Source organism: Actinia tenebrosa, unplaced genomic scaffold (genome assembly GCF_029948245.1).
Source record: "Actinia tenebrosa isolate PJP-AT-01 unplaced genomic scaffold, QUT_ActTen_1.0 PGA_scaffold5__44_contigs__length_20552954, whole genome shotgun sequence".
NCBI lineage: Eukaryota > Metazoa > Cnidaria > Anthozoa > Actiniaria > Actiniidae > Actinia > Actinia tenebrosa.
This window is the reverse complement of record NW_028292582.1, coordinates 11,961,602-11,986,314: the sequence shown is the minus strand read 5'-3', so window position 1 is coordinate 11,986,314 and position 24,713 is coordinate 11,961,602. Positions and strand designations below refer to the sequence as shown.

At 40.3% G+C, this 24,713-nt stretch overlaps 1 protein-coding gene across 1 annotated transcript in view; it reads left to right on the top strand.

The window, feature by feature from the left end:
• Positions 1–205: 205 nt before the first annotated feature.
• The window catches only part of LOC116295803 (dynein axonemal heavy chain 8), a 32,655-nt gene continuing 8,147 nt past the window's right edge, over positions 206–24,713 (top strand). The window contains exons 1-66 of the mRNA XM_031703739.2: positions 206–970; positions 1,274–1,444; positions 1,551–1,755; positions 1,977–2,385; positions 3,028–3,372; positions 3,600–3,883; positions 3,995–4,047; positions 4,305–4,425; positions 4,539–4,667; positions 4,750–4,925; positions 4,995–5,079; positions 5,588–6,013; positions 6,202–6,542; positions 7,446–7,557; positions 7,638–7,848; positions 8,113–8,405; positions 8,479–8,654; positions 8,817–8,907; positions 8,999–9,064; positions 9,164–9,376; positions 10,871–10,932; positions 11,026–11,077; positions 11,145–11,276; positions 11,508–11,617; positions 11,765–11,861; positions 12,124–12,321; positions 12,575–12,640; positions 12,720–12,812; positions 12,937–13,044; positions 13,149–13,240; positions 13,313–13,646; positions 13,843–13,977; positions 14,062–14,121; positions 14,225–14,389; positions 14,465–14,585; positions 14,661–14,860; positions 14,937–15,104; positions 15,174–15,311; positions 15,382–15,602; positions 15,679–15,836; positions 15,919–16,061; positions 16,270–16,471; positions 16,694–17,034; positions 17,113–17,220; positions 17,294–17,380; positions 17,470–17,534; positions 17,603–17,672; positions 17,793–17,926; positions 18,004–18,084; positions 18,211–18,280; positions 18,356–18,470; positions 18,877–18,975; positions 19,057–19,157; positions 19,229–19,375; positions 19,576–19,650; positions 19,725–19,895; positions 19,975–20,241; positions 20,305–20,468; positions 20,627–20,813; positions 20,938–21,045; positions 21,131–21,402; positions 21,576–21,881; positions 22,030–22,426; positions 22,805–23,105; positions 23,251–23,526; positions 24,254–24,471. Of these exons, the coding sequence (XP_031559599.2) occupies positions 297–970; positions 1,274–1,444; positions 1,551–1,755; positions 1,977–2,385; positions 3,028–3,372; positions 3,600–3,883; positions 3,995–4,047; positions 4,305–4,425; positions 4,539–4,667; positions 4,750–4,925; positions 4,995–5,079; positions 5,588–6,013; positions 6,202–6,542; positions 7,446–7,557; positions 7,638–7,848; positions 8,113–8,405; positions 8,479–8,654; positions 8,817–8,907; positions 8,999–9,064; positions 9,164–9,376; positions 10,871–10,932; positions 11,026–11,077; positions 11,145–11,276; positions 11,508–11,617; positions 11,765–11,861; positions 12,124–12,321; positions 12,575–12,640; positions 12,720–12,812; positions 12,937–13,044; positions 13,149–13,240; positions 13,313–13,646; positions 13,843–13,977; positions 14,062–14,121; positions 14,225–14,389; positions 14,465–14,585; positions 14,661–14,860; positions 14,937–15,104; positions 15,174–15,311; positions 15,382–15,602; positions 15,679–15,836; positions 15,919–16,061; positions 16,270–16,471; positions 16,694–17,034; positions 17,113–17,220; positions 17,294–17,380; positions 17,470–17,534; positions 17,603–17,672; positions 17,793–17,926; positions 18,004–18,084; positions 18,211–18,280; positions 18,356–18,470; positions 18,877–18,975; positions 19,057–19,157; positions 19,229–19,375; positions 19,576–19,650; positions 19,725–19,895; positions 19,975–20,241; positions 20,305–20,468; positions 20,627–20,813; positions 20,938–21,045; positions 21,131–21,402; positions 21,576–21,881; positions 22,030–22,426; positions 22,805–23,105; positions 23,251–23,526; positions 24,254–24,471 (11,796 nt within the window). The 5' untranslated portion in view covers positions 206–296. The remainder of the gene's footprint in view (positions 971–1,273; positions 1,445–1,550; positions 1,756–1,976; positions 2,386–3,027; positions 3,373–3,599; positions 3,884–3,994; positions 4,048–4,304; positions 4,426–4,538; positions 4,668–4,749; positions 4,926–4,994; positions 5,080–5,587; positions 6,014–6,201; positions 6,543–7,445; positions 7,558–7,637; positions 7,849–8,112; positions 8,406–8,478; positions 8,655–8,816; positions 8,908–8,998; positions 9,065–9,163; positions 9,377–10,870; positions 10,933–11,025; positions 11,078–11,144; positions 11,277–11,507; positions 11,618–11,764; positions 11,862–12,123; positions 12,322–12,574; positions 12,641–12,719; positions 12,813–12,936; positions 13,045–13,148; positions 13,241–13,312; positions 13,647–13,842; positions 13,978–14,061; positions 14,122–14,224; positions 14,390–14,464; positions 14,586–14,660; positions 14,861–14,936; positions 15,105–15,173; positions 15,312–15,381; positions 15,603–15,678; positions 15,837–15,918; positions 16,062–16,269; positions 16,472–16,693; positions 17,035–17,112; positions 17,221–17,293; positions 17,381–17,469; positions 17,535–17,602; positions 17,673–17,792; positions 17,927–18,003; positions 18,085–18,210; positions 18,281–18,355; positions 18,471–18,876; positions 18,976–19,056; positions 19,158–19,228; positions 19,376–19,575; positions 19,651–19,724; positions 19,896–19,974; positions 20,242–20,304; positions 20,469–20,626; positions 20,814–20,937; positions 21,046–21,130; positions 21,403–21,575; positions 21,882–22,029; positions 22,427–22,804; positions 23,106–23,250; positions 23,527–24,253; positions 24,472–24,713) is intronic.

The window sequence follows — 24,713 nt, the reverse complement described above, 5'->3', positions numbered from 1 at the left end:
AAATACCTGGGGTCATACGTCTTACCATTGGATAAGAAAATCCCAATAAATGTTCATACAGAAGGAAAATATCCCAACGTAAAAACACGATTGAACGAAAAAAGAGTAGAAGTTGAGTTCTGTGTTTGGGTTACCTGTGGTGAGGTAATTTGCATATGCATCCGGGGTATTGAGGGGTGCTTGGTGACCAAATGACAACAAAATGAAGGGAAATTTACACCAAAAATCATGACAATATCAAAAATAGATTAATATTGGCGTGACTGGCAAAAACAATTATTAAAACCATTAACAACATGGATGAAAGACACTGGTGGTTTGCTACTAAGCTGCAAGAGACATTTCATATTGGAGCTTTGGATAATCCAACAATGTTGGAGGATTTCATGGCTGAACAAAGCACACTTGACTATATCAATGACTTCTTGGCTCCAGAAGGACACAAGAAACTCTTTTTTACCTGTCCTAAACCAGACCCTAATAGTCTTACTACAAGAAAAATGACTGTTTCTAGCTCTTGTGTAAAGCTTAAAGAAGTTATGGATGAAAATGCAATTTGTTTGTATTTTATTCGCTCAAACGTGAACCGTGTTATTGACCCAACTTGCGTCGAGAAGGAAGTTTATTGTGGAGAAATTAAAGAAAACCCGTTAGTTAACTTCAGTTCTTTACTGTCAGGAGTATTTGCTCCTGTGCTGCATGCACAGAAAGACTGGGGTCAATGCACAGAAGAAGAACAGCAACATTTTTTAAATCAAATTGACAAGTACACCAACACACTTGTTGAATATGCCAATGCTACGATAGCACCACAGCAGATATTGAAGAAGCCAGACCAGCAGGTTAATACGGATTTCAAGCAAAACAGAGCTGCTGCAGTAAATCCTGTTATCCTTCAAGAGTATGAAAACTTGGTCTTGGACTGGATTTCTACGATAGAAAGCATCTTGATGGATGGATTTGAGGACAGGTATAACGTACAATACCCTCCCCTCCCCTCCCCTAGATAGACTGACATGTGGCCCCAGATTTGATCACTGTTACCCATTGTTATGGATTGATACTGATATTGATGGACCTGGTTTTTATCACCTTTAGCAATCAATAACAATCAATAAGATTACAAATTTCTGTTCCATGGATTGGTCATTGATTTTCTATAACAATTAACTGATATTGATTGTTAATGATTGTCATTGATGTTTATTTTTATTGAGAGGTCCCCTACTTTACAAACAAAACCAACTTCATTGTTGTTTATGAAACTCTGTAGGCCTGATATCAATGCTGGTCCACTAAGTGAGCTAGACAAATGGAAGCGCAGGCAGAAGACACTTGTTAGTGTTACTGACCAGTTAAGGGGAAAAGAGTGCAAGGCTGTCATAGCTGTCATGATTACAGCAAAATCAAAAGTCTTGAAAAGATGGAAAGCAATAGACTCCAGGTATTTTCACAGTATTACACGACTAGTCACAATATTTTGATGAATTCGTGTTCCCAAAATAGTTGAATGCATTGATCTAATTTGTCAATACAAATTGAATCTTTAGCATCACAGATGCCTTGAATGAAACAAAAGACAAAGTCAGATACCTTGAATCATTGCGCAAGTACCTGGATCAGCTGTACTCTGGTGTTCCACTTAGTACCATATGCAGTACAACTCTTCCTGGACTGATGGCCAGCATCAGACAGATGGATGCAGTATCCAGATATTATGCAAGAAATGGTTATTTAGGATTGCTGTTTTCAAAGGTATACTGTCAGTAATATAACTGCTATAAGTTTGATTGGGAGAGAGCTGCCAGTATAAACCTATATTGTTGGCTCAGAATTATTGCATGATAGGGAATTGTGATACAAAATGCCAATATTTAAGAGAAAATATATTATGTATTGGCCTTTGCTGCTTCAAGCTATAAAAAATAATTGCCTTGTAATTAAATTTGATAGTATCTTTTTGTCGTGTCAATTAGATTTCTAATCAGTTGGTAGTAACAGCAAAACAGTACCTCAGGGGGAGCACCATGGTAGGTGATGAGGACCAGCTCTGGAAACGTGTGCAAGAAGAAGTAGATATATGTGCTTTAGGAACAACAGCTACTGCTGCTGTCCTTGTCAAAACAAAAACAAGTAAAAAGAAAGTGCCCAAAGATGCACCCAGTGAGGAAGGCTTTATGACACGATTGATGGTCTGCTTGTCATTACAAAAGCAGTACCGTGACATGTTAAGAAGCTTGCGTGACAGCCTAGGTGGATCACACTCATTATCACAGGTGACATCTGTAACTCCAACGACCAATAAGAGATCAGTAATGACTGGAAGCAATCTTAACTTGATGTCACCATCAACATTAAGTCCAAACAAAATGTCTGTATCTCAAAGTAAGTACAACAATTCAAAACTTCCGGCTGATCTGAGAAAAATTTTTTGCCAATCAGACTTGAGAAAATTTGCAAAACTGAGGTGTTACGTACGTTTCCTATTGAAGTTTTGGATTTTCATACCGCCAAATTAAAATAATGTTGCCAATAAACCCTCCATAATAGTGACACAATAATTAAAGAGTTTCATACTTTTATTGTAATTGTGGGCATGTTTTTATTTTTCCCTGGTTTGCATACTTCATGACACCTCAGTGTCATCATTTCTATATCAACTGGTTAGGACAGTAGGAATGGAAATACAGAACCAGGGGCGTAGTGAGGACCTAGGAGCTGGAGAGGCACTGATCCAAAATAAAAAAAATTTCAAATTCCCACGTGCAGATTCCAGGCTCTGACCGGGTTCGCAGTGCACAGGTAGCCCATCCGGATAACTTCGTATAAATTCGCACTTTTGTAGGTTTTAATAATTTATTTTCCTCTTTCGTTTTGGTTTAATATGTTTTTTTTGTTGTTATTCTTTTTTCAAAAAAAGTTTTTTCAAAACTTTTGGGGGGGCACATGCCCCCCCGTGCCCCCCCCTCGCTACGCTTCTGTACAGAACCGTCTCATGTATAGAAACATAATGGTGTTTAATAACAGGCGTGCGGTTCAGGGGAGACCATGAGAGTGTTACGAGTCAAGGAAGCAGTGGTATTGCCTTCACTGATGAAGAATCTATTATGGGTTACCTGGAAATATTTTGTTTGCATGTGCGCAACATGATTGACATTATCCAGACATTGGGACAGCTGTCTAAAGTGGCGTCGGATGTCAAGAATCTAATGAGAATACCAAGTGATGTAGTGATTAATGGAGTGCCAGAGGGGGACACAGACCAGCCTACCAAGGGTACAGATGGGGTACAACACTTACCTGTTGTAGATGTCACCAGTAAGAACCCACCATCTATCACTGGCAGCTCAGAACTAAGCTATTCAATTGAAGGTACTAATTACATGGTATTTTTATTACCTAGTTGTTTTGTTTAGTTTAGATTTAATAAGGAGGAACAAGTAGGGGGGTGGGGTTGTGGGAGTTGCAACCACCTCCCCCTACCCCCCATGAAAATAGCACCAATTCTAGTTATTTGTTAATTAATAAAGTTGATAATATTTATTAAATTGAACTTGATCTCAGTTTAGATTATTAAAAATTTTGACATGCTGTTTTAGATTCTGTAACAACCAGTAAAAATAATGGAATTGGAAACATCCTGGAAGGTATTGATGAAGAAGAACAAATTGAAGAGATCTACCAAGTAGAAGTGATCCCAAGTATTGCTAGTATCATCACAGATACCATCACATCTGGTATGCAAGGACCACTAGAGTCTGCCATCACAACTAGTACATTCTTAGATGTGGAGGGGAAGGGAAGAGAAGTTTTTGAGCAGAGTTACACTGGATTTGTAGCATCAGTGTATAAGACTGAGAACTACATTTGCAACTATCTAAAGGTGAGTCTACAAAACCTGTATAATATGTCAGAGCTTTTCGGGACTTGTGTGACATTAATTTCAAGTAATTGATAATCCTTATAATAAAAAGAATATTTTGAATTGTTGCAGGGATTGTTTTCCACAAAGCTTAACATTCGCAATGCTCTAATACATCTTACAAGGTTGGTCAATGCAACAGTATGGTGGTTTGCTGACAGTGTTATCTTTGCATTTAGGCTATGTTCATGCATTAATATTTGTTGCTCCTGAATTGTTGCAGACAGTGTCATGTGCAACAAGTTTCTCAAGTGGACATACATGTACACTGCAACAATCCTGTTGTATACATTGTTGCTTACGATGCTACAATGTGTGTGCGCCTTTATTTGTTGGGCACTATTGAATGTATTGTGACCATTATTTGTCGTTATATTCCCAGCTTCAACAGCGTGATCAACAGGTCAGGACTGAAGGCTGTTCTGTCAGAAAAGTTCTTAGAAGTCTTCTCCTGGTTTGAAAATGAGCTTGAAGAGGTCCAGAAAATATATGAAGCAGAGAAAGTATGTGTTGATACCAGGGGTTATTGAACCATACATTACTATATATAGTAAGTTAGTATTGGTTTGCTGATCAATACACTAATAACATAGGTTGTTTGTTTGTGTGTATCCAGGAATCTCCTCCACTTGTTCGCAACTCTCCCATGGTAGCAGGTTCTATCACCTGGTCCAGGAATCTACTGAGAAGAATTGAAGAACCAATGAAGATTTTCAAAGAAAACAAGTTTATCACATCTTACAGGGTAATCTAGATCTCTTATGATGAGTTCTTATTCACTAATTATATCGACTGTAAATGTTTAATGTTTCTTGTTTGTTTGGTAGGATTTCAATCGAATTGTCCGATTCTATAACCGTATAGCTACAGCACTAGTGAAGTTTGAAAATCTGTGGTTAAGTCTGTGGAAATCTCGAATAGACAGTGCTTGTGTGGGGTTGAAGGCCACTCTTCTTGCTAAACATCCATCAACTCATCAGCTGATTGTCAATGCAGATGGAAGGTATTTTACATTCAATTACATGTAGTGTAGTGTTTTGTCAGTGACATTTTTTTACTCATTTGTTTGCAGGATTTTCGAGCTAATACATGAAAGTAAGAGCTTGCTAAGACTTGGCGTTCAACTCCCACAGAATGCAGTAGACATACTAAGACAGGTGCGTGACATATTTGCTTGCAGGTACTAATAGACCACAGGGTGTATGCGTAACATTGTTTGCATGATCTTGTATAATATTATCCTGCAATAATACGGCAGGTGAATGCGTGACATGTTTGTTTGCATTACCTTGTATAATATTATCTTGCAATAAGACGACAGGTGAATGCGTGACATGTTTGTTTGCATTACCTTGTATAATATTATCTTGCAATAAGACGACAGTTGAATGCGTGACATGTTTGTTTGCATTACCTTGTATAATATTATCTTGCAATAAGACGACAGGTGAATGCGTGACATGTTTGTTTGCATTACCTTGTATAATATTATCTTGCAATAAGACGACAGGTGAATGCGTGACATGTTTGTTTGCAGGACCTTGTATAATATTATCTTGCAATAAGACGACAGGCGAATGTGTGACATGTTTGTTTGCATGACCTTGTATAATATTATCCTGCAACAAGACCATTCTATCTAACGCATGGGTATTCTTGAAACAGGAATCCCGTCTCAAGAAATACAAACAGTCCCTGGAGCTCATCCTGCAAGACTATTACCAAGTGTGTTCTAGCGTCCCTGCACCTCTGACTCGCCTGTTAACTCCTCATATGGAATCAGTACTACACTACCTACAACCTGGCCTGTCTACACTGAACTGGAACAGCATGAACATTGATGCATACTTACACCAAGTACACTCCGCTACCGATAGGCTACGGGATATTGTGGATAACATCAACCAGGTGATACAAGATGGTGTAGAAAAGAAGATCAAGAAAATCGAAAAGATTATTTTATTTGACCCTAACTTGGCTTATTCAAAGATCTGGACTGTTGACAAGTTTGTTGAAGTAGAAGGAAAAGCTGTTCGAGGACAAGCCAAGGGGTTGTATGATCTGGTGAAAGAGGTGGAGAATGCGCTACAGGTGGGCTTACTTAATTATGACTTTTTTTGACGCAAGTCATCATTGACAATCAAACTCTGTGGGTTTTTTGTGCCAAGGCGTCGATTTTTACCGCCCGGATTTACCGATACAAAATGCGCAACTTGCAAATCCTCGAGACAGGGTTCTCTTATTAAGTACTGATATATATATCTTTTTTCAATTGCCAGGAGATCGTCGCAATCTCCCAACAGCGTCGCATTACATCTCCAGGTAGTCCTATCCTTACCCCAACACCCAGCACTAGTTACGGTATGGATAACCTTGGTCCTTCAACGCCTCGCCTTAGTAAACTTGGTACCATGTTATCTTCAGCGTCCCTCACACGTGGAGCCACTGCTGTCAGTGGGTTAACAGATGAGTCTGTTATTGGTGATATCTTTGGTCATTACTGTAGTATGGTATTTGATGGTGTATTAACATCTATCGTCTCTTCTCTCATGGTATTTGGCGATTGTGTTAAACCTCTGGGTAGACTTACTAGTGGAATACAAGTCTGTCAAGGCTCTAGGTCAGTAAACATACGTGTTGACTACTATAAGCCCCAGCCAAAGGGCTATTATGATGTATATGTTTAGAGTTTAAAAATCCCTAAAGAAGTAATAATAATAATAATAATTATTATTATTATTATAATTTAATCACTTATTGTGCGCGCGTTCCATACAATGATCATGCGCGCATTACAATAATAATATAATATAATATATATAACTATATAACTATTTACAAATAAGATAAATAAATTTATATTGATAAATACTAAAAAACTATCAAAATGCTGATTTAAAAAGGTGGGTTTTAAGATGGCGCTTAAACAAACTAACATCTTTAATGGCGCGAAGGACTGCGGGAATTGAAGTCATGTTAAAACGAAGAGTAACAGATTATGAAAAATCTCTAGATTAAAAAAATGTTTCAGATGAATGCGCCTGGTTTTAGATGTGCTGTACACATGCTGTACATTATCATTAAACATCTCCGGTATAATATCACAAGTCTAAACTAAAGGCCATTAAGCACGTTTTTCTAATTGTTGGTAACTTTCTTTACACTTCACACTATATTGCGCACGAGAAAAGCGTGAATCGGGGTTATGCTACCCAGTCCACCTCGGCTGGTGGTTCATTTGTTCTTTGGCATCACAGAAGGGAAGACAAACGCGTTTGTAGCTCAATTATTCTGAAGCATTTCGTGGTTTAGCTTTCTACATAACTGTCCGGTGGTCAACTCAAAAGGTTGGCATATATATGTACCAATATTTTATCGGGAATTGCAAACTATTGCTTCTGTGTAGATGTTGACTTTGATATTTAGCACGTGCTAGAGTATTTCTCAATGTACGGTTCCATAAGATGTCCACTGATACTCAGACTAAGTTCAGTTGTACTACGTGTTTTTTTTGTATTTCCAGTCCTCAAGACCTTGATGATGACCTTGATGATGACCTCAGTGAGTTTGGAGACAGTGCAGTATCTTTTTGTCTTGGACCATCTGCTAAACGAGAACAACTGCTCAAGTTTGAGGTATGTTTACTCATATTATAACCCTAACTCTAAGAATGTTGTGCCGACGTTTTATGTATTTTTGTGTTGTTGTTTATCAGGTTCAAATACGGTTCAATATTCCTGATATTGTGATCGAACCATCCCTTGATATAATCCAAGATGGTGTGAATAAGATAGCAAGTGATCTAGTTGATGTGTCCAAGGCCATTATGTGGTGGGCTGCTGATGTTAACGAGTCTTTCCATGGCCTGGTGTCTAAAAACGACAAAGTACAAAACCAACTACAGGAGCTGTCTACCGTCGTTACCAGTAAGTACTTTTTCGTTCAGTAGTTACAGACCGTGACACTATAAACACAAGCATCGTTATCCAGTCATGTGAAAGGGTATACCCTCGCGGTACGCAATTGATAACATCCTTTGAACCAATCACAACAAGGAAAATCACTGCTAAGCCAATGAAAATGCTGAGACACGTTACCGTCACGGTCACGGAACGGTACCGTGAGATATTTTACAGTCATGCGATATTTGCCCTATTTTCAATGACATATGGTACTACTTTTGTATTCAGGTCTACAAGAAACAGTCGATAGGCAACTACTGAAGTTTCGTCGTTATGATTTCCTGTGGAAAGATGACATGCATGCTTTGTATCACTCGTTTGTGGAGAGCGATCCTGGCACAAGCAGGTTTAAAGAAGAGGTGGAGAGCCTGCAGCGAATAGAAGAAGACGTGTTAAGTATCCCAGATAGGCTTGCTATTGGGTCTGTTAGTCTGAGCACCTCCCCTATAAAGGACTCTTTGCATGGATTTGCTGTGGCTTGGAAATTACGTTACTCAACACAGTTACACGAAGAAGCCAAGGTTAGTTTCTATATAATGTTACTTGTTTCTCTTCATAATTAAGCATCATTGACTCAATATTTTATCTGTCAAGATCGAGTTGGACAAAATCGTGACCCACAGGAATGATATCTATGAGCAACTGTCTAAACCCGTCACCACCCTAGACGAGTTAAATAGTGCCTTCCAACTACTACAACAGTTAGGAGACATGGAAAACACTATCGATGATGTGTACCTGCCTGTGGAGAACATCTATGATAAGCTGAGGTTAGTATGGACATGTCTTCTGACTATGACTGTAACGAACCCTGTTACGTCGTGACGGGTTTTGTGTCCAAACATTGGGATTGGACCAGCAGTGATCTCATGCTGTAATTGATTAAAAAGAATGTCTTACCGTGACCTTGCCGTAAATGCTTATTGTTGCAGAGAATACAAGCTGAATCTGCCGCGTAAGGAAGTGGAAGAGGTGGATAATCTCCGTGAAGAATGGACCAAATTGATCGAGCTTGCAGAGGCCGTTAGTATTGATCTAGAATTTTGGAGCACTTTTTTGCTGTTGTTTTTGGAAGGATTCGTGTAATCATGGTTTGTTTGTTATATCTTTGTAGGTACGCACGGAGTTGTTGGTTAAAAAACGTAATATGTTCGAACAAGAGTTAGATAAAGAAGTCAAGGTAGTTTACTCTATGATGCAATAACACCTAGCACTCTATCAACACAATCAAATCACAAGCACCGCTTGTACTATATAATCAATTGTCTTTTATTTCTAGGCTTTCGTGGTTAATGTGATCCAGTTTCGTAACAGTTTCGATAGTCAAGGGCCTGGTATTCCTAGCGTTCGACCAGCTGAAGCAGTCATAAGACTACAAGACTTCCAGCAGCGTTATACTCAGTACGAAGCCAACAGGAAGACTTTGGACTCTGTACAACTATTGTTTGGTATCATACCGACTCCATTCCCAGAACTGGATAAAACTGGCGAGGTGAGTGTGCTCACTTAACGCGGCTCAGACACAAGGCAACTGAATCGCGCGCAATTTATCACAGGTGTCCATATTGATAAGTGGCGAGGTGTGTGTAGTCACTTTACGCTTATACACATGGCCACTGAATCGCGCGCAATTTATCAAAGGTGTCTATATTGATAAGTGGCGAGACGAGTGTAGTCACTTTACGCTTATACACATGGCCACTGAATCGCGTTCAACTTATCTCAGGTGTCCATATTGATAAGTGGCGAGGTGGGTGTAGTCACTTTAATTACGCTTATACACATGGCAACTGAATCGCGCGCAACTTATCTCAGGTGTCCATATTGAAAAGTGGCGAGGTGGGTGTAGTCACTTTACGCTTATACACAAGGCAACTGAATCACGCGCAACTTATCTCAGGTGTACATATTGATAAGTAGCGAGATGGGTGTAGTCACTTTACGCTTATACACAAGGCAACTTAATCACGCGCAACTTATCTCAGGTGTCCATATTGATAAGTGGCGAGGTGGGTGTAGTCACTTTACGCTTATACACATGGCAACTTAATCACGCGCAACTTATCTCAGGTGTCCATATTGATAAGTGGCGAGGTGGGTGTAGTCACTTTACGCTTATACACAAGGCAACTTAATCACGCGCAACTTATCTCAGGTGTCCATATTGATAAGTGGCGAGGTGGGTGTAGTCACTTTACGCTTATACACAAGGCAACTTAATCACGCGCAACTTATCTCAGGTGTCCATATTGATAAGTGGCGAGGTGGGTGTAGTCACTTTACGCTTATACACAAGGCAACTTAATCACGCGCAACTTATCTCAGGTGTCCATATTGATAAGTGGTGAGTTGGGTGTAGTCACTTTACGCTTATACACATGGCCACTGAATCACGAGCAACTTATCTCAGGTGTCCATATTATTGATAAGTGGCGAGGTGGGTGTAGTCACTTTACGCTTATACACATGGCCACTGAATCACGAGCAACTTATCTCAGATGTTCCTATCAATTCATGAAGTGATGCGCATGCATTTGAACGATCTTGGATAAATAATCTCACAACCTTACGACATTCTGTCGAAATATTGGATCTCATGTCCTATACACACACTAGGGGTGGTGAGTCAGGTGGATCTCATGTCCTATACACACACTAGGGGTGGTGAGTCAGGTGGATCTCATGTCCTATACACACACTAGGGGTGGTGAGTCAGGTGGATCTCATGCCCTATACACACACTAGGGGTGGTGAGTCAGGTGGATCTCATACCCTATACACACACTAGGGGTGGTGAGTCAGGTGGATCTCATGTCCTATACACACACTAGGGGTGGTGAGTCAGGTGGATCTCGTGTCCTATACACACACTTGGGGTGGTGAGTCAGGTGGATCTCATGCCCTATACACACACTAGGGGTGATAAGTCAGGTGTTACATTTCAGGAGAAAGTAATAAAATAATATTATCTCTGTGTTTCTGATAGGAACTTAAACTTCTTGGTCAACTGTACGGTTTGTTTCAACAGTATATATCGTTTGATCAAAGGTAAGCTTCCCATCCCCGGGATGTTAACAGCTACGTGTGACTGTACATCAGCCATGCTATCAGCCGTGCTAATACCTGATGTTTGTGATGCAGGTTTCGAGATACCCTGTGGTCTGAAGTAGACTTGATCGTTGCCAACCAAGAGGTGTGTACCATAACATAACATACTATATAGATAGATAGATTACTAATAGTGCGAGTGATTGTTTTAGATGGAGCATTACTGGCAAGAATGTACGCGTCTGCCTCCACGTATTCAAGGATGGGAAGCTTATAAAGAAATGAGAGATGCTATACAAGAATATCTGCATGTCTTCCCCATCCTACACAAACTGAATGCCAAGGTGGGTGTCTATTGGCAAAATAGAAAGTGCGCGCAAAGAGAAAGACGGTCGCAGGATCTAGTAGCACTACTCCATTCACTAATAACGCACAGTTTTCGACCAATCACCACGCACGTACTAACGTAACTATATAATAAACTCTAATAAAGCGGTATTATTTCATAATAAGATTATAATTATGCTTTTGCTATCTGCTGTGGTGATCCACTGATACTGTGATCTTCATTCCAGGAGATTCGTAATCGTCACTGGCTGCAGGTCATGAGTGTCACCGGCTCATCCTTCCAACTTGAGGCTCATATCTTTAAGCTTGTTCATTTACTGGACATTGGTCTTCTGGAGTAAGTCTAGTTACAAACGTCTTTCCCTTCCCTTCGTCTCGTCATTCTGATTCTCAACTTTTCCTTGAGAGAGATGGGAAAGTAGGGTGCTACAGTACGGATAACATACAAGTATACACTAACCAATCTATCTTGTATTCACTGCAGGCATCAGAATGAGATCCAAGATATTTGCCGCTCAGCAAGCCGTGAACTGGAACTAGAACTGAAAATGCGAAGTATTGAAGAGGAATGGACAGAACAGGTAACGTTTGTAACAGCCTCATAATTATGTATATCATGATATCATGGTACTGTTCTTGTACCTAGATTCAACTATCATCATGTCTTGTGTCAGTATTACATGTCTGTCTTTATCAGACTTCAGAATAATTAGATAACAGAAAAATGTGGTAGTTTAACATTTTAATACATCGTATATCATCATCATCATCATCATCATCATCATCATCATCACATATCGTCAGTCATAAGTCATTAAGGGCACGCTTGTCATGATTCTTTAGGTGTTGTCATTTGAGAACTTCAAAAACCGTGGTTTAGTATGCCTGAGTCACAGCAATACAGAGAATCTGTTGGATGTCCTGGAAGACGCTCAGGCTACTCTTGCTATGATGTTAACATCTAGACATATTGGGCCATTACGAGACGAGGCTGCTGCATGGGCCTTGAAGCTGAAGGAAATCAGTGAAGTACTCGAACAGGTTAGAACTCGTGACATCATGTCTTGTTAACATGATATCTATATACTTTAGAAGCATGGGTGGCCAAGTGAGCTTCCTGCTTAGAAAAAACTTCGTGTTCTATCTCCGTCTTGCACATTTGATGGTTGCAACTTTTCTCTAATTCACTGTCAGAGGGAAAAGTAAGTTGCGCACCAGCCTCATAACTGAAGTATATAGTGGTTTATAATATTATAGCTTCTTTAACTTACCTTTTATCTGTTGCTGTTTGCAGTGGTTAACAGTACAAGACCTTTGGAAACATTTAGAAGAGGTGTTCAGTAACAGCGCTACAGCAAAGGTAATCATACAATATTACTAACCCTAACAATATGATTTATTATGATTATCAATAATAACCACTTTTATGTAAATACTAGGAGTTACCTCAGGAATATAACCGCTTCGCGCGGGTTGATAAGAGTTACATGAAGATGATGAAGAGAGCCTACGAAACGAAGAATGTCTTGCAGGTAACATGAGCAAACTATGAATGACTTATATCGTCCTGTCCCACACCATAAGGTTGATATTAGTGTCAGTGGTAAAGTTACGTTTTTCGTGGATCGTGCTTTAAACTTACGTTTTCCTTTACAGTGTTGTGTAGGTGGTGACGTACCGAAGATTCAGATGTTAAAACATTTGCATGAAGAACTGGAAATTTGCTTCAAGTCACTCGTTGGGTTCTTGGACTCGAAGAGAAAGGTAGAGAGTAAATATAGTGAATACTAAATGTTTTGCGGTGCGCACCTTATCTATCATACCAACTCTCTACAACGATAATAGAGGTACCTTTTTGTCCCTGATAGGTGTTTCCAAGGTTTTGTTTTGTGACAGACACGGTGCTGTTGGCTATCCTTAGCAAACCACACAATCTAGATTCACTTAAACCATACATCAGGTACGTTGCAACACCTCAATGTATTTCCTTTTAGAGATACCCTGTTTTATACCTTGTAATGGTGTTTTTCAGGTGTTTGTTCTCTAGTGTCACTGATGTTAGTCTCATCCAAGTCGCACCTGAATCCGCACCACCCAAGAAGAATCTATTCCTGAGCAGCGTTTCTCAATGGAAACAAAGGGCTCGTGAAGACAGCGCTTCGTTTAGTATGTCCAAAGAAGAAGGACGGTCTTTGAAGCCTTTTGATGCAGCGAACATCAAAGACTCAGATGTCATCATACATCGTTCCAGTGTAATGCATTCATCACTTGAACTACGAGACTTGGATTGGAGAAGTACAATACCACAGAATATTGCTACTGCTGTTAGTTCTGACCTGGGGGAAACTGTTCAACTTAAGACTCAGGTAATAATTTACCCTTGCAACCCTTCAGGTTTGAGTGGGTCTATTTAGACAATACAAGCTTCCAGTATTACAGTATAATGGAACCATAAACCTTGTGACCCTTCAGGTTTGAGTGGGTCTATTTAGACAATAAAAGCTTCCAGTATTACAGTATAATGGAACGGAACATGACTAGTCATCATTTTTATTCATTCAGGTTCCTTTGACATCAAGTGTAGACGTGTGGCTGTCAGCATTACTGAAGAGTATTCACGGCTCGTTGTATTCTGATATCAAGGAATGCATCAATGATATCGATGCGTCTCAGAGCATCGAGGAATGGGCAGGAAAGGTATTTGTACTACTATAATAACACAGGGAGCTCGCCCACCTTGTAATTAGCTAATCATGGTATGGTCTTTTTGACTTTGTTTAGTATCCCGCGCAAGTATGTCGGCTTGGCCTTCTGTACGTGTGGACAAAAGAATGTGAAGCGGTAAGTCCTGCTTTGAACTGTCCCTATATGAACTATCCATGTAGTACTATCGTAGACATCCGTATGGACAGTACTTACTCTCCTTTTGCATAATGTTGTATAGGGTATCGCAGACATCCGTATTGACAGGAAGGCTTTACCAAATGCTACCAAACGATTCTGGTCTGGTTTAACTAAAATACCAAACCTGCTGGCTCGAGGATCATGGAAACACAGTGATGGACAGATGCCTGCCTATCATAAAATCAGATTAGAAACTCTCTTGTCGGTTAGTATTTCTTACGTGTTCGTGTCAGTTGACTTATACAAACATTCGTGCTTACTCTTCTATATTTTACTACAGCAAGGGATGTTTCTGAGGGATATCTTAGACGATCTTGGCAGACGTAAACTAAGAGATGTTGTGGACTTTGAGTGGAAAAGAAACATTCGCTTCTATGGAACAGGAAGCAGCAAAGCTATTGGTCAGTTTCCTTTGCCACGTGATATGTCCAACTTAGCCAATCACCGTGACTTATCTTGTTGAATCGTTTTCTTAGGGTTGCCATTAGAAACAGAGGACAAGGACCAATCAGAGAACAGTGAACCAACAGTGATTGAAGACAAGGATTTGTCTAGGGATCCTTTCGTTATTCATATGTTAGATGCTCAACTACCGTATGACTGTGAGTTCTACGGCGATGAAGGTGGCCTGGTACTGACACCTGTTACCGAGAGATGTTTCCTCACACTAACACAGGTATTGATACAGTCTTACTGATACACTACCAATATGTAATACATACATACATAACGAAAAATTGATGTGTTTTCAGTCTATATGGAATTTCTATGGCGGCGCACTTCAAGGTGCCACAGATACAGGCAAGACAGAGACCATCAAGGGTTTGGCGTATTTACTGGGTCGGTATCTAGTAACCTTGAGTTGTTCACCTAGAATGGCTGCTTCTGGTATTGGCAAAATTATCGTTGGTCTTGCTGAGGTAAGTGGCTTTTCGTATGTCCTTGTATTTATCTTAATATATGTTGATATATTTATTATGTGTTAACAGGAAGGATGCTGGGGTCTGATGGACGAATTTCATCAAGTTAACAAAGAGGTCGTGTCTGTATTAGTGTACGAGATACAAGCAGTACTGTTAGCAATGCGTGCAGGAACATCTACATGTACCATAGATGATAGTAAAGAGGTAAGACCACGTACAACACACTTGATGTCTGGAGTAGGTGTCATAACTAATGCTTTTTTTTTTTTTGCAGATTAATGTCAATCCGAATTTCTCAGTTTTCCTAACTGCTTCCATTAATGGCGAAAGAAGACAACTTCCGCCGGAAGTGAAAGCGCTTTTCCGTTCTGTTGCTATGGTTGTACCAGATGTTTCATTGGTGCTGCGGGCTCATTGTGCAGGCCAAGGATTTAAGTCTCACAAGGTCATCGCGGATCGCCTTAGACTTGTGACGGATATCTGTTCTCAACAACTGTAAGTTACAAGGACATAAGTAATGCTTAATACTGATGTACATCTTAGTAATATTGAGTTATTTGTCATGTTTCAGAGAAGAAAGTCTTCATCTTAACTTCAGTCTGTCATCACTGGTCAGCGTTATTCATCATGCAGGACAAAAGCGTGTTTCGCAAGGGCCTATGGGAGCTAAACTTAGCACAAACCCAATGGATTATGGTCGACCATCAAGTACACAGTCTGTCATTCCAGGTTTGTAGGCTTTGTCACCAGGGAGGGGAGGGACTGAATTAATATTTGTAATTATAATCTCATGTTAAATGATACGTTGTAGGTGCCAAGGACCGTGGGGGATTTGGACAACCAAAAGACAGAAAACCTGGTACCCCGTCAGCATTGACTTCTGCTGCTAAACTTGAACATGCGTACATTGTGCAGTCACTGATTGAATGTATTGGACCAAGACTAACTCCTGATGTAAGAACATATTGAATATATATCTATAAGAAAACTTTGCCTTCATGTTGCTTATAAAGTGTTTCTTTTTAAAAGGAAATGAACATATTCAACTCAATCATCTGTGATGTATTCTATGGACTACCCAGGCCCCATATGAACATATTGAATATATATCTATAAGAAAACCTTGCCTTCATGTTGCTTACAAAGTGTTTCTTTTTAAAAGGAAATGAACATATTCAACTCAATCATCCGTGATGTATTCTATGGACTACCCAGGCCCCCCGCACCACCTTATCACGTGACTAAAGAGTTAGAAGACTTTGAAGGAGTATTGTTACAGTATACGAAGGACAAGGGGCTTGTAGCTCACCATCAGTGGATAGTCAAGATTAACCAATTGAGAAACCTGTCCAAGACACATCATGGTAGGAGACCATTGTTGTCCTTTGATATGCATTTATTGTTTATTCGTGTGTGGATATCCTGTGCTATCCATTAATACATGTCTTATTCTTTCATATCAATAAGAATGGTATCTTTAAAATGATTTACATTTCAAACCAATCGGAACCCATTTGATTGCTGGGGGGTGGGGGTGGGGGGGAATCTGTCTGCTCCTAGTAAAAGTAGTGATTTTGTTTTTGTAGGAATAATCGTAGCAGGTCCACCAGGAACAGGCAAGTCTACGTGTATATCAGCTTTAATCGATACTCTTACAGAATGCTCTAACACAAAGCACAAGAACACAGGGTCCCCAGTACACACCCACAAGCAACAGAAGATCTACCCTCTAGGGGTATCAGACCCTGCTATCACGTTTGGCCGTATCAACAGCAGTGGCGAATTTGAAGATGGAATCTTTACTGCCTATTGGAGGAAAGCCAATAAAGAGCACAGTGTCCTTCAGATGACCACGTGGATATGTCTAGATGCCCCATTGCATCATGGGTGGGCAGAGACACTTAACAGTGTGTTGGATAAAGGAGAGGTAAAGAGTAGGTTAACATTCAATATAAAGATAACTAAAGAGGCAATAACTAATACTCTTACATTGGTCTTTTATTAGTATCTAAACCTATTGAATGGAGAACGACTGCACTTATCAGAGCATTTAAAGATAATCTTTGAGACGGATGATCTTAGCAATGCATCTCCTGCTACAGTATCACGATCTGTAAGTAGCATAAGTAACGCTGCTTAATCGACTATGTTGTAGTCTAAACCGTGGTGTTCTGTCATTGTTTCAGGCAATAGTGTTCATGGACGAGAGTGTACTTGGGTGGCGACCATTGGCCGAAGCTTGGTTGGCCAACAGATCCCCTCAAGAGATCCATGTAAGTCATGCAGTGCTCTTATTAATGACTGATAAATACTGTTAAGTTAATAATAGGAATGAGGTAATAATATGCGGCTTTGTTTCTAGTGTCTTCAGCGTGCGTTCAACAAGACCGTGGATGCAATCTCACAGTTTGTACAGTTTGAAGCAAGGTAATGCAAAACCCGTGCTATGATGAAGATTAATGTATCTTATCTAGGTGATATTGTTTCCTTAATAGATCCCGTGTAAAGATCTGTGAGGTTGGTCTGTTCAGCACGTGCCTTGCCATGCTAAAAGCTCTTATTGAGGTCAGTAGATCCGTCAGTCACATTTTCAGTGGTCAGTTTTTGATTGACTGAAGCCAAGAATCAAGAAGTCTGGGACTGTGTTGGTTACGTAATGATGCGAATAATGTGTTTATACTTCAGGGTAACACAGATATCGGTGGTGAGCTTCATATTGAACGTCTTTATCTGTTCTCGCTTATCTGGTCGTTTGGTAGTCTACTCGATGAACATGATCGTAAAAGATTCAGCGAGATTCTCTTGTCTCTCACAACTGCGTAAGTCTTCTTCTAACCAATGATGGACGTTATAAACATACAACACTTGCTTACCTGTTGTATATGATGTCTTACAGGTTACCAGATTACGACCAAGAAATATCTGTCTTTGATTACTATGTAGATGAATCAGGCGAATGGGATTCCTGGCATTCTAAGTATGTGTTCATATTTAACAGTGCGTAGAACAGTGTGTGTTACGAGGTGTCTTGTAATGTTGTACATCTATAGTAGTGTAGAACAGTGTGTGTTACGAGGTGTCTTCTAATGTCCTTCATTTTCAGATTACCAGACTTAAGTTATTTAGACGCAGCTGACCTTTTAGGGGAAGTATTTGTCGAGACAGTCGATACGGTAAGCGGAGTGTTGAAATAATTTTATAGTTATGTATGTTCATGGATACTGATTGGCTAATATTGATATTATCAGGTGCGCACAAGAATGTTTATGGAGCTAGTAAGTGCGTCAGGTAATAACATCTTGGTCACCGGCCCTACTGGATGTGGCAAGACATCCCTAATCAACGATTTTCTTGACAAACAAGGTATACCTTCTGTATTATACATCGTGCAGTAGGTAGTGGGTAGGTAAGGTAGTGGGTAGGTAGGATATTGGGTAGGTAGGGTAGAGGATAGGTAGGGTAATGGGTAGGTAGGGCAGTGGTTAGGTAGGGCAGTGGATAGGTAGGGTAGTAGGTAGGCAGGGTAGTGGGAAGGCAGAGTAGTGGGTAGGTAGGGTAGTTGGGTAGGGAGGGTAGTTGATTAGGTAGGGTAGTTGGGTAGGCAGGATAGTGGGTAGGTAGGGTAGTGGGTAGGTAGAGTAGTGGGTAGGTAGGGTAGTTGGGTAGGGAGGGTAGTTGATTAGGTAGGGTAGTTGGGTAGGCAGGATAGTGGGTAGGTAGGGTAGTGGTTAGGTAGGGTAGTTGCCTAACACTGTGCTCTATGTTACAGAGGACAAGAACCAGATCGTAAAACGCTACGTGTTCTCTGGAACGTCTAAAGCAGTCAATCTTCAACGATTTGTTGAAAATAACATCCATCACAGACAAGGTAGGTTTTCACTGATCATTCAGGGTTGATTATATACAGTTAAGAATGATGTTGATGATCCTTGGCTGCGGTTTGTAACAGGTTTTGTTTATGGCGCAAAGAAAGGCAAGGGACTGAACGTGTTTATTGATGACCTTGGTATCCCGCAACAAGACCAATATGGCGTACAGGACGTTAACGAGGTAAAACAACTGACCAGCTCAAACACTCTTTGTCAAAACATTTGTTTAACGATGTTCTTTACTCTTGACAGCTTCTTCGTCAAGTCCTCGACCAAGGTATATTGTTCAACACGATAAAGCCTTTTGATCGTCGAGTGTTAGAGAGCGTGGTCGTTACTGCAGCGATGGGTGTGTCCAGCGATACAAGTGAACAAAACCAAATACCCGAGAGACTCAAGGTATCTGTGAAGTGCTTTCTTATTCACACTATGGACCCTTTTATTTGAAACTTAATGGTTCCATTTCAAAATAACGTGTTTGCCATGCAAAAATATGGATGTGCTCGCTCAAAAAAGAATCTTACACATTTGAAATGGGGAAAAAATAGTTGCAAAAATGAAAAAAAAAACAGTAATCGTTTTATTTCTCTTCCTTCCAGCGTCATTTTGCAACATTTTATCTACCGGCTTTGAGCGCTGAAACTCTCTTTACCATCGTCAACTCAGTACTCGAGGTAAGATCACTGACACCACATGTCTGTCTATCCAATACTAGGCTGGCAACTAATGATTGTTTCCTTGTAACCAGGCAAACATGGCACAGAACCAAGGAATGGGGCTACCACAGGATTTCCATGAACTGATTGTTAAAGCATCGTGTACATTCCTGGAGAGAATCCAGGATGTCTTACGTCCATCGTGCACCCCTGGACGCTTTCATTATCAGTTTAATTTACGAGATATTACTCGAGTCTTCCAGGTATTGTTACTGTCTTGTTCAAACTGTGCTCACACGGTCACGCATCTAATCATGCGATATCATTGGTTATTGTTATCAGGGTCTCAAGAACTGTTCTGAGGAAATGAGAGCGGACGAAGATTACATAGTGTCTCTATGGCAACACGAGATGTTCCGAGTCATAAAGGACAGAATATCTCGTGTAGCTGATAACAAGTGGTTCGACAAAAATATGATGACAGTTATCAAAGAGTACTTCTCTTCGTTACCTGTCAGCACCCCACCACCACTGTTCATCACTTTCGCGTTAGACCCAGCCTCTTATACCTCAAGATCTGTCACTCAGGCTAGGATATCTACACCAAAGGTACATTTATATATGACGCTGGTTTTTGTGACTACAGACAGTAACAAGTTGTTATTGTTTCAGAACACCTTACAAGCGATAGACAGCATTGATGATGTGTCTCAATGTCTTCAAAACTACCTACGAAGATACAACGATGAGTTCAACGAAGGACTGGATATCATGGTGTCCCATCACGTGATGTTCCATGTGATCAGGGTGCATAGAATACTAAGTTATAAAAACAGGTCAGTCAGGTTATATAATGTGCTATCATCTTGTCCTACCACATGACTAACCACGTGATCAGGGTACATAGAATACTAACAACAGGTCAGTCAGGTTATGTACTGTGCTATGTTATACACTTGTATTGACGAACATACTGTTGTTTTTTTCTATTCAGAGGTAACGTATTACTGGTTGGAGCGATAGGAGCACATCTTGCCTCGTTAGCACGCCTGGCCCTGTACATGTTAGACTACCATATACACCCCGTAGATTGTTCGTACTCTAATACGTTCCTTGACGGACTGAGATCTGCTGTCAGACAAGCAGGGTGTGATGGCAAGACGACAACTGTTTTATTTACGGTAACATCCATTTCCTAATATACTATAATTATTATATATCTATTAAAATAATGGCTTATCTCTTGACATCGATACCATCTTGACGATGATATCTTGTGTTATAATCGTAATATCGTTATTTCAGGCACCTGATCTTAAAGATGACACATATCTTGATGCACTCAATAGTCTTCTGATCAGTGGTGAATACCCGCCGTTATTCTCTGAAGATGAGCTTGAAAGTTTGTTACAAGTACGTCTAGTCTTCTCTCATTATTCTTATAACTAAGTGTCTATTTACTGTAGAACCATCTTTGATCATTTGTTTATGATTTTAGGCTCTAATGCCAGCCATCAAGCGCAAGTTTTCCAGTTTTCTAGCAGATCCAATGAAGTTCTTCATTACTCGCGTTAAGGCTAACTTACACGTGGTCTTGTGCTTGCCTCCTACACACAAGCTGCTGCGTGTGGGATCCAGTTCGTTTCCTGGTATACTGTACGGATGTCAATTGAACTGGATCAAAGACTGGCCTAGTTATGCTTTAGAAGGAGAAGCTTCTCATTACCTTGCTAAGTATAGTGTACTGGAAGGAATTGACGAGCAGTCAAGGTCAGAGTGCTTCGCAGAATTCCATTCCTTGCTCTGTTTACTGTTTGCTGTTTCAAGGGCAAATCCAGGGGATTGATTGGGTGGCTACCCTTCCGATATCTTCTGGACTCTTAGAAAGGGTTTCTTGATATTGTGATCTCAATTGTTGTCTTGTTTATTTTTTGGTCTTCCAGACAAAAGGTCGTGTCCAGTCTCTCCACTATCCATGGTCACGTGTTAAGAGAGTGCCATCAGATTCCTTGGGCAGGACTTGACCAGATTACCAGGCCAGCATCAGGTGCAACTGATATCGATACAAATCTACCCCTCTCTAAAAATATCCTCCTTGAACGAATCAACCTTAAGCACCAGTCCTCAGATGGAACATCGCTGGGTAAGATAGTTGTTGGTCCAACGACGTACATACAATACTTACATTGTTTTAGACATATATTCAAAGAAAAAAGGAGAGAAGCCAAGATACAAGTCCAGAAACTTGGGTGAGTCAAAACACTGTTCTTCCTTTGTGGTATGGTTTCATTGTCGACTTGAGTCAGCCAGTCAGATTGAGACATCAATAAGAAACCCAATCGTTTTAATCTTCCTAATGTTTTCAGTAATCAGGATATTATTTGTTTTGTTGAGCAGGCGTGCTTTATCTACACTAGACCAGACTCGCAAGGATGCTATCGTTATAAAAGAAGTTATCTCAGAAACAAAACAAAAACTTGAAGTAGCTAAAGAAAAATCAGCCGATTTACTAAAAGCACTCACTCACAAGGCAACATCACTCGAGAAACTGAAGTCCAAGCTAGGTATTGGAAGCAGTACACTAAGTGCCTTTACAGCCCTGATTGATAACGAGATGGATGATGATGATGATGATCTATTGTACGATGATGAAGAAGATGAACTGGACCAGGAGTTTGAGAAAATCAAAAATGCTAAAATGAAAAGTAGAAGGATTAAAGTAATTGAGCAGATAACTAGTGCTGAAGGTGCGCTGGAGGAAGCAAGAGTACAACTGAAGAAAGCAGAACAAAATGTAAGCCAGTCTATTGTTCTTTCCGAGGTGGCGCGGAAAACAGGTAGCGAGGCGCACTGAATCATGGGGCTCTTTTAGGGGACGCCATTTTTTCAATAAGATGAAAAGCTTACAAAAGTATCTTAAAAAAAACAGACCGAAAACCCCCAAAAAATTTGACCCGATTCAAAAATAAAACTTGTTAAGCGAAAAGACAAATAGCATCCACAAAAACAGCCCCATGATTCAGTGCGCGTTCTACTCATTACCAGTTTTCCGCGCAACCTCGGAAAGGCCAAGAGACACAAAAAAGGCTATCAATCACTCCCTTCCTCCTACCCATTTAGTCAGTTCTTGCGCCAGAGGTTGCAATAAAAGGGTTGCTGTGATTGTTTTTAGGCGAATCGATGGCAAAACAAAGTTGATCGTTCTCTGTGTGAGCGTCTTCGTGCATTTCAAAGCCCTCCTCCCATGACAGGCATGGTAATGGTCATGACCATGGTATTAATTGGACGTCCTGAATTCGCTTCTGGTATCGGTGGGGCTGGCAGCTTCCATTCTACATCCAGTAGGGAACGGAAAGGAGGAGAATCTCTCACAGGAGGTTCTGATGAGATGTCAAGGGCAAGCTCGGCAACCATGAGAAGAAGAGGGTTGAAGGAACAACCAAAAGGATCTTCCTCGCAGGGGAATCTGCATGGTAGGTTGTTATATATACTCGACTAATAAATATATATCAAGCTGGTATCTACAGATAGGATGCTATCCAGGGTAATGATCCCAATATTATCCTTGTAGTACAGTATTACAATCATATTTCTTTGCGTAACTGTATCTGTATTAAGGTGTGTCAAGTGAAGGCAAAGTTGATCGTGCCTCATGGAAAGCAATCCAGCAAATCATGAATGATTCTCAGAAGTTTGTGGAGTCATTACACAACATGAATCGTAAAGAAGGTCTTCCCGATGATATCCTTTCTGGTGTCCAGTCCTTCCTGGTTACATCAAGTGGTGGGGAACTGGGTGTTAGTGATGGGGACCTGGGTTCTGCTGCAGCTGGTGCTAGTGCCAGTAATTATGCCGTATCGCCATCAACAGGAAGACCATCCATAACTCCAGGAGGTAAGTCCTTCCTAGTGATGGGAAAGACTAAAATGGATTGCAAGTGACTGGACCTCAGTCAGTGACTGGATCTTGATTCACACACAAAAAAAATGTTTTTGAATTTTCAGCTTTTGAATGGCCATGGATAATCTTAATGTATAGTAAAAACAATACCAACTTCTAAAACTTGTTTTCCTCTTTTAATCCTTGAATTTTGAGGGTTTTTTTATTTTGGAAAATCCGGAACCGTACGTAAATGGAATGGACTGGACTTCGGTTGGCTGGATCGTACGGATCGTAGGCGTTTTTTCTCGCTAAATTTGCAGCTTTTATCCTATGATTTTAATTTTATTATTCATAACTAGTAATTCTAGTCCGAAATTTCGCACAAACAAAATTTTTTTTTGTTGATTGCGGCACTGGTTGAAGACCTGTGAAGCCGGTCAGTGGCTAAGGTTCCTTATAGGACTGTATACATCATGTGTCTATAGTTGACTCTGTGAATCGTTACAGATTACGACTATAAGATGTTATTGAGATAAATTGGATGTTACTTGGATGTGACTGGAATTGGATTGGTTTTGACTGAAATGGTGTGGAAGTGACTGGGCCTCAGTCAGTGACTTGATCTTGATTCACGCAAAAAAAAGTTTTTATATTTTAACCTTTTGAATGTATTTTTTTAGTTGTTTGTTGGTCATTTCCTCTTGAAAGTGTCGGCAAGTTTGAATCTTTTTTTTTTTAGAGCGCAAAGCACAAGGCATCACTCTTGCAGCAGCCAAGTATTCATCAGAAGACGCAGCAGTTCTTGTAGAGTACATTATCTCTTTGGTGGATTATACTCGTTTATATAAACCATACAAAAAGGCTTTGGAATATCTGGAGGAACTGATAAAGGAGAAGGAAGAGGATGAAAAGCGAACAGAATTGGAACAACTGAAACAACTTGCGCCTTCAAAAGATGTAAGTAGCTGTAGTGTACCAATGTCACAATCTGTTGATGGTGATGGTGGTGATGGTGATGGTGGTGGTGATGGTGGTGATGGTGGTGGTGGTGGTGGTGGTGGTGGTGGTGGTGGTGGTGGTGGTGGTGGTGGTGGTGGTGGTGGTGGTGGTGGTGGTGGTGATGGTGGTGGTGGTGGTGATGGTGATGGTGATGGTGATGGTATCAGTGATGATGATAATGATACCTTTGACGATGATGA